The 8,539-nt window shown below is 45.8% G+C and overlaps 3 protein-coding genes across 3 annotated transcripts; 2 read left to right on the forward strand and 1 right to left on the reverse strand.

Annotated features, from left to right (window-relative positions):
• Positions 1–420: 420 nt before the first annotated feature.
• On the reverse strand, positions 421–3,661 carry PHALS_01451 (TRP-like family; the record flags this gene model as incomplete). Its single annotated transcript, XM_024715842.1, has 3 exons — positions 421–479; positions 550–609; positions 757–3,661. 3 exons carry the CDS (start codon positions 3,659–3,661, stop codon positions 421–423), a joined length of 3,024 nt encoding a protein of 1,007 aa, XP_024581500.1.
• A 412-nt stretch (positions 3,662–4,073) lies between these two features.
• PHALS_01452 (uncharacterized protein) lies at positions 4,074–5,579 on the forward strand (the record flags this gene model as incomplete). The annotated part of the gene is made up of 5 exons (XM_024715843.1): positions 4,074–4,103; positions 4,194–4,270; positions 5,060–5,146; positions 5,213–5,486; positions 5,544–5,579. The coding sequence occupies 5 exons, from the start codon at positions 4,074–4,076 to the stop codon at positions 5,577–5,579; spliced, it is 504 nt and encodes a 167-aa protein (XP_024581501.1).
• An 849-nt stretch (positions 5,580–6,428) lies between these two features.
• Positions 6,429–7,946, forward strand: PHALS_01453 (pyrophosphate-dependent phosphofructose kinase; the record flags this gene model as incomplete). Its single annotated transcript, XM_024715844.1, has 1 exon — positions 6,429–7,946. One exon carries the CDS (start codon positions 6,429–6,431, stop codon positions 7,944–7,946), a length of 1,518 nt encoding a protein of 505 aa, XP_024581502.1.
• Between the last annotated feature and the right edge of the window lie 593 nt (positions 7,947–8,539).

Here is an 8,539-nt window from a genome sequence, read left to right on the forward strand (position 1 = left end):
GCCTTAAAAGTGATTGAAAAAAAAAATGCGATGTGAACACGTCGCGGTTGCTGTAGTAAGGCAGCAAAGATGGATTTATCTTTGAGCATTGACACCAAAGCAGCGATATTTACCAGTTTTTTTTCTCGACAGTGGCGCCCCACGTCGACATTCTCTTAGTTTCAGGCCTCAACAACTGCAGAAAGATGCGCTGGCAAGATATCTTAAGTTGTGATGCTGTAATTCCTTGCATCATCTCACCTATCGTCCATTTTATAAAACAATTCGACATACTTAAATGTCATCTATGGGTGGCGTCGTTCAAGAAGGAGTCACACGTTAATTGTCTTTTTGGCCACGGCTGAGTTTGCATAATCAAAACTGTTCGTTCATATTTGAATGGGGCCCATCCAATTCAGCAATGTGTTTCAGGTGCTCGCATCACTTTCGCCAATTTACCATCACAGGCATCGCTGACATTATGTACGTCAGTCGACAATCTAGGAAAATATTGCATCAAAGTTTTTAAGAATAAAATACCGAATTTACAATAGTGGTTCTTGCACTTACACCGAACAGCTACACATACGCCCAACGTTCGCCCCGCAATTTCGCTCTCATTACCGTGTTCTATGTCAGAAAGCATATAAAAGACAATTCAAATACGCTGCCAAAACTAGGGTTTTAAACTTGTTCATTTTAACTAAATTTAAAGTGTGAGGGTGTTAGAGTGGTCGTTGACGGAGCGATCTCTGTCCACATCGAAGTACGAGAAACTATCGTCAGAGTGAGCGCTGAGAAACGACTGATTAGACGACAGATTGGACGACTGATTTGAGGAGCGTCGCTTTGATGAGCCATCGTCACTGCCGCCTTCATTATGCTGACCCTTTGCGTTAAAATTTAATCGAGATGTCGTGAAATTGGATTTCGACTGGTAACAGTACGAATCTACTGAGTCACGCGAGAATGCTGATTTAGTTACACCAAAAGGCCCAAGTTCGTAGCTCTGTCCCTCGAGTGCTTCGCTCTCTCTGTCGTCCGTACTAGTAGCGGCCCCTGAATGATGTTTAATCCAGCTATTGTGGTCACCATCAAAGCTACCCTCTGAATCGTTCGAGAAGATCGACATCTTGGCTTGAGGACTACTACCAAAACCACCACTTTTAGCCAAGTGAGCAGCATCGATGACAGTTGAGAACGTGTTGTCTGGTTGTTTGATGGTACTTTGCCTACTCACAGATACTGTCGAGTCTGAGAAGTTGACGTAAGATTGCATCATGGCAAATGAACTGGATGTTGAAGCACCTGATGCACTAGGATCAAACGATTGACTCGAAGATGAAAGTTCGAAAGTCTCAGCTGTATCGTCATCGATATCCACATCATCAATAGACACATCCTGATAGAGATTGACAATGTGTTGCCTTCGCGACGAGGAGGATTTGGCTCCTGAATTTGAGAAATTCTCAACATACGCGTCAAGTGCAGCCGAAGAAGAACGTGAGCCAAAGCCAGATCCAGACATCGTAGCTGTTCCTCGTGAAGATTTGAGACCTCTTGACGATGATAAGTCTCTTCTTGATGACGTTAGATTTTGTGATGATGCCAAACCTCTGGACAAGGACAGACCACGTGAAGTTGCCGAAGTTCTTGACAAGTTCAGTCCGCCAGGAGAAGTGAGCTCTTTTGTGATAATGTGGTTATTTCTAAATGTGTGACCATTTGCTGCGCTTAACGACGTTGCGGAGAATGCAGCCTCGTCTTGCATCGAACTTGTCCCGAGGTAGGCGGCCAGCACATCGTATGTTGGTACTTCTGGAGCAGGTGCAGCAGGAGCAGGCGTAGTATTATGAGATAGCGGTGGACAATTTTTGCCTCGAGAGCGACTGAAGATCGGAACAGGCTCCGACGCTGGCTCTAACATAGGCACGTTCTCTAATTGCCCATTATTAGAGCTCTGAGTACTGTATCCGGACATCGTGCTGGAATGCGCTCCATACTGATGCTGGTGGCTTTGCGATTGTTGATTTTGATCAAATTGTTTGTTTCCATACCAATCCCCGCCTCTACGTAATGGTGTTGACTCCACCAATTCAAAGGAAGGAACAGGAGAGGAACTGTTGCCGAAATCAGTGTTAGTTCCAGTCGCATCCAAGTTGGAGTCGCGCTTACCATACTTCTTGTGACGACAAGCAATTATTGTCGCGTGGACAATCATATACGCCTGACGTATAAACAACAACGCGAAGATGAATATGTTGATTCCAATGATGCCATAAGCCACGTTATCGCGCAGATTTTGAGGAAAGTAGTCGTCTCTTGCAATCAAAAGCATGAGACCAATAAGAACCACTTTTAAAAATACCGACGTGATCCCCACGTAGTATAAGAACGGCAGCAAATTCGGCTGGCGCAGAAGGAGCAAGATTAAATACAACATCATAACAGCAAGAATGCACAATAACTGCGACGTGGCATCACGGACGATACCAACAATGGCACCAGTCCCGACTGCGAGTAAGATGCGCGGCACAAAAAAAAAACGGTTGTCGAAGTTGTACTGATCATAGTACGCACTGTATTTGCTGCTAAATGGCCGCTGATTGTGTTCGTAAGTTCCAACATCCTTCAATTCGTCTGGATTTTTTCCAATAACAGTGACACCAAGTCCGAGGGTTAAAAGTACAATTACGACAAGAGCAACGATCCCCAAAGTAAAGCGGGACGTAACGCCTTTGGCTGAATCTCCTGAAGCATCGTTTGATATGAGATAGCATCCAGCCATCGCAAAACTGTATTGTGCCAGCAACAGAGCCAACACAACAGCCCAAATCACTTTACGATACCATTTGCGTGCCATGTCACTAATGGTATTGCTCTTGAGAATGGAGCCAGCAATTAGAATAAACAGTACATAAAGCACATGCAGTGCTGCAATCACAGCAACGAACGTCAAAAGCGTGTAGAAGAAGAGATTGTTGGCATCTACACCAATGAGAGCAGCATATCTCGCCGGTCCGGTCTCTCCAGCCATAGACACAGCATCTGCCGCATGGGAAATGGAATCTGATAGCCTTCGAAGCTGACTCCGCCTTCCAGTACTGTTGGAATCGCTGCTGCCTCCTCTGATAAAATTGAAATTGGTCCACGACAGTTCCTTGGAGAATTGAATGAGAAACGTTGGAGCGCCTTCAATTCTTAATTGGCTGATCATACCTGCAAACTGGGCTTGCTCGACAATGTGCGTCATTTCGTAGAATCCCGAGGAGAAACTGAGCGCCGCGGCGGCAGTAGGCACTGTCGAGGCCCAGAGCATTGAACTTGTACCGATCACGGCTGCACCAGCCAAAGATGTCGCAATGACGCCTGAAGCCGTACTGCCAGCTTTCGAGTCGAGAAAATGTCGCGGGCCTGTGGTATTGGTTGGCCACTGCGTGTTGCTACCTAACACGCAGCCAGTGCAGTTATTAGCTGCGATGTAGCTAGCGTTGAGGTTGCCAATGTCAACGTCAGACGTTAGATTGAGCGCTTGGCGGATCTGATCCTCACCCCACGGAATCGCATACGTATAGAAAAAGAAGCCAAGAAGAACCAGGATGGCTAGAGGCAATAGTAGTGCACAGAGCTGCGAGAGCGCTATGCAGCCGCAGCACTTAGCAGCGCAGCACAGTAGCCCCATAGTATTAAATTATTAATTGCTGTCTGTACGAGATGGATGTACTGCTCGTGGTGCTAAAGCGAAGTTCGCTTCTGTGCGTAAAAATTTGGAAGGAACTGGGTTTGACGTTGTTTGATAGGCACCACTATTGACTTGCCATTTGGAGGCGTTGAACGAAAGCAGGGGTAGCACACAGCTTTGGATGGGAACGTTGTACAAGACCGTGGCAACTTGTAGAGTTCAGTAGCTCATGCATCAGTTTTGAAAGGGAAAAAGGGTATTAGACCAATCGACGAATGCAAAAGCTATTGATAGGCTCTTCTCTCCGGTCTTAGCTAACGTGTGTAAGACGGGCACCAACTTGAGACGTGCGCGGGGACACATTGAGCTGCACCCGGCATCTGTCGATAGTGTCAATCAATATCGACAACAGATGAAGAACTTTCCATTGAATTGGTCTAAGGTCAGGGAACTTGTTGCAATCTCTATTTCTTCAAAATAATATCTTCAGGTCTTGTAACGCTATTGCTGATGCTCGGTGATGATACTGTAGTCCATGACATGTATCAAAATAAACATCACTAAATATTATCTATCCACACACACCCTCAAAAGCGCCCACGGTACCTGGTGCACAGTTGTTTATTTTGATCAGCAAGATCCGAGAAGTCAATGCTGATAAATCGCAATTTCGAGTGGCGCGAAGTATACCGCCGATTGTCGAGGGTCGCCACGCAATCGCCTTAAGGAATTAAAACATGAACAGCACGTCGTCCTCACATCGATGCGCAGACAACACTTGCCAATAAACATTTCTACGTGTTTACAATAAAAAAAGTTGATGGCACAATCAATTTTAATCAAGCCATATTCTAGAGTGGCCCCATTCCACCGCTATTCCGTTTGACCATCTGAACGGTACGGGCGTCCCAACTCCGTGAATGAGGATTTAACCATATTGCAAGATACCCGAGCAAAGGTGAACAGACCGAAGTAGCAGCGACAAGTTTTGGCGTCTCCGAATGAGTGCGGTTACGCATAAGAGGTAGTTATAGGAAGGAAGACTCTTTTTCACGACAGGCTAGTCGAGGATACTTCATTGCACGAGCAACGGTCGCGCCGCTTCCGTATCAAATACGAAAGTGTAATGTCCACGCTTCCCGTCATTAAAGATGGTGTAAGTTTTGGCATCCTATGTAAATCAAAGTACCTTGGGATGTACAGTGTAAATTTCGCGTCATGGTTGATGCATCAATTCGATTTTAGTCACCGGTTTTTGCGATGCATTACGTTAAAAAAAGGGTGAGTCATTGGTGATACAACTAAAATTTAACACAGCATTTCTGTCGACTTGTCTGCACATCCGTTTCACCGTTGCGTGTGGAAGTCTTACAGCTTTTAATCATCCGATCAGCATAGGGAACAATTGGTGGCACCGCGTTTGGGGGGAACATGGTTCTTTAACCGCGTAATGAGGTGTGAGTGCTATTATCTGGTTGTGAATAGGTGCGTGATAAAACACTGTTGCTGAGCATCTCGTACACATAAGCTTTGACTGGCTCTTCTTAGAAGATGTTATCTTAGTTATGATGTGAATTTGCAACTCATTTTGAGACGCATTTCGGTAGCAAAACATAGCTCTATTCTATCTGACGTGATTAAAAACGTTTATCGAGTGCGTGATGTGGCATCACTGAGGAATCGCCGACTTGCTTCTGTAGCAGTGCAACGGAAGCCCAACCAGTTCATATCTATAATAGTGGGCATTTACGAAGAGCACGGCTTAGACCTGGTAAATGCAATTTTTTGCGACCTCACAAATGCTAACCAGGAGAGTAGAATGACAGTAAGTAAGGTCTTTTGTGATTAATGCCTATTCATGAGCTAATCACAATCTGTCAAGCTTCTTTCTTTATCGGGCGTTGGTATAACATGTTGATTATTGGTAGATCTGATAGTTAAACGGGATGAGATCGTAGACTTGGATGGGGCGCGCAAGTTATGAGGCACACATGCATGTCATATGACACACATGACAATTAAATGGTCAACATTTGTAATTTTATAAAGGAAAGCTTAAGGTGACTTACTGAGACATCTTTGCAAGCGCGTAGTCACGGCGATCCCATACGCTAGTTGGCACTTGTGATCCTACGCAACTAGTGTAGACAATTGGTTCTGGGCTTGAGTCTTTCTCAAGGTTGGCTATTATCGTTATCAGTGGCGCCTTGCGGAAGATAATGACTGGTCATATAGCCAAACAAGGCAAGCGGATCGAGGGTATTGTCATATCAAACACTATTGACATCGTAAGGCAGGGCGCAAATCATGCAACTCAGGCTGAAGCAAAGATGCACATCCTTAGAAAAATTCTGGGGCCGTGGGCCGGAGATTGCCGTGAACGACTTTTGTATCATGTCGCTATTTTTGGGAGAGATAATGCTTGAGTGATTTACGTGTTAGACCCAGTAGCTTTGCTTTTGCCTATTGTCAATATTTTTGTAGTAGCTACTCCTTTCCATAGCCTGAAACTTCATCGAAGTTCTCGTAGACAAAGTTAGATGTGTATGACAGACATCTTAGCTTTTGGTAGTATGTTTTTTTCCACAATCCCGTAAACCTGTTTCTGCTCTAAAGGTTAATAAATCTACTGATATCGCTTCACAAAAATCTTGACCAAAAAATATTGTTATTGACAAATTTAGTCATTGCTTAATTTCCTAATTTTTCTAAGCTCTAATACGAACAAAATTTCATCTCGTTGCACGATCATTCACTACAGACGCAGATGAATTCATCCCGCCACGGATCTGTGGATTCTTCCACTGCCGATTTTCAGGCTGCGCACAAGTCTGCTCCATTCGCTAGCAAGCATCCCAAGGGATTTGGCGAAATGGTGCTGATCGATGGCATCAGCATCGAGAAGACGTACCTATTACCTGTGCCCAATCTCCGAGAGTGGCTGCCAGATAAAGACAGCCAGCTCTGCAACCGCCGCAAGCTTGACACTCAGTCCGAGGGATCAGTGGAGAGAAAAAGTACGTACAACAAAATTATGGGTGAATCTGACGTGATTTTAGGCGATATTCGTCGCAACGACTCACAGCAGGCCGTTTCACGCGCCTATGTGCGTGCTGGTCCGCGCGAGAACACATATTTTGACCCTTCAAAGGTGAAGGCTGCAGTCGTGACGTGTGGCGGTCTATGCCCCGGCCTTAACAATGTCGTGCGAGATGTCACTCTCGCTTTGTGGAACCTTTATGGCGTGCGCGAAATTTATGGGATTCGCATGGGTTTTGCCGGCTTTTCAAACTGGACGTCAATGGACCAGAAAGAGGCCCCCATTATGCTGACCCCAAAGAGCGTGGCAAGCATTCACCACTATGGTGGCACTATTCTGGGTTCTAATCGTGGCGGATTCGATCAGGACAAGATCATTAACTTCTTGACTACACATGGCGTTTCGCAATTGTATGTAATTGGTGGTGACGGTACCCATCGTGCGGCTAACAAGATATCAGATGAATGCCGTCGCCGCAAACTGGCGGTTGCTGTTGCAGGTGTGCCCAAGACCATCGATAATGATGTAGACCTCCTAGACCGCAGCTTTGGTTTCAACACGGCGGTCGAGGAGGCTCAACGTGCTATTCGATCAGCCAGCACAGAGGCTCGTTGTGTGCCCAATGGTATTGGTGTTGTTAAGCTTATGGGCCGCAGTGCTGGCTTTATCGCGGCACACGCTTCGCTTTCCAGCGGTGATGTAAATTTGTGTCTGATTCCAGAGATTCCTATCGAGTTGGAGGGACCTCGAAGCTGTTTAGACCATCTTGAACGTGTTGTTGAGGATCAGGGTCACGGTGTGGTTGTTGTTGCAGAAGGCGCTGGCGAAGAGTTGCTTGGAACATCAGTAGAGGCCGATGCTGGCGGCAATAAGAAATTACCACCTGTTGGTGCATTCATGAAGGACCGTATCCAGGAACACTTTGCCAAAAAAGGCAAGGTTTGTACTGTCAAGTACATTGATCCCTCGTACATGATCCGTTCGGTACCCGCGAACGCCGCTGACAGTCTGTACTGCATGTTGTTGGGCCAAAACGCCGTACACGGTGCCATGGCGGGTTATACTGGCTTCACAGTCGGCCTCAGCGCGAATCGTGTTGTGTATTTTCCCATTGAAGCTGTCACGCGCAACTCACCGCGTTGCATGGACCCTTTCGGCCGCACTTGGGAACGGGTGCTGTGTTTAACGCGTCAGCCCAACACTGCCCGTGCGGGCAACATTACGGGTGCTAAGTCCTCCGACTGATCCAGTTACTGAATGAGAAAGAGAGACTAAATTCTGATAGTAGTGCTTGAAAATATATGCAATGAAATTATGGTTTTCAGAATGCTTTTTCGATTTTAAGACAGCATAGCAAAGCATGCCTGGTCTTTTCATTGTTATTATGTAGTTGTGTGGTCCACTAATATCAGAGCGTTTGCAACGCTGCAAAAAGAACTTGTTAAGGCTTTCTCTCAGAATCAGCATCTTCAACTATAGGACAGATGCATTGCCCACGTCACCTTATCGTCTTTTTTTTTCTAGAGACTTAGGAGCTTAATGATTGTTACACCCGGTGGCGTGGGTCGAGTGGTCAATGCTTCTAAACCTAACGTTGTGTGCCGCGGGTTCGAGCCCCTCAGCGGACAAAATCTTAATCGTACCAGAGTCGGCTACATGCAAAATATTACCGACAACAGCCAATTAGGACTTCGGGATGACGACTCGTACAAAAATTAAAATCAAGAAAATAATACCCCAGCGGAAATGAAGCAATGTGAGGTATAACCGTGTACAATAAACTCCCGCTTAAATACGCCAATTGATCCGGTACGGTTTGTGCGCACTTAACTGGTAGG

The sequence above is a fragment of the Plasmopara halstedii genome, assembly GCF_900000015.1.
Source record: "Plasmopara halstedii genome assembly, contig: Scaffold_1561, whole genome shotgun sequence".
Classification (NCBI taxonomy): Eukaryota; Oomycota; class Peronosporomycetes; order Peronosporales; family Peronosporaceae; genus Plasmopara; species Plasmopara halstedii.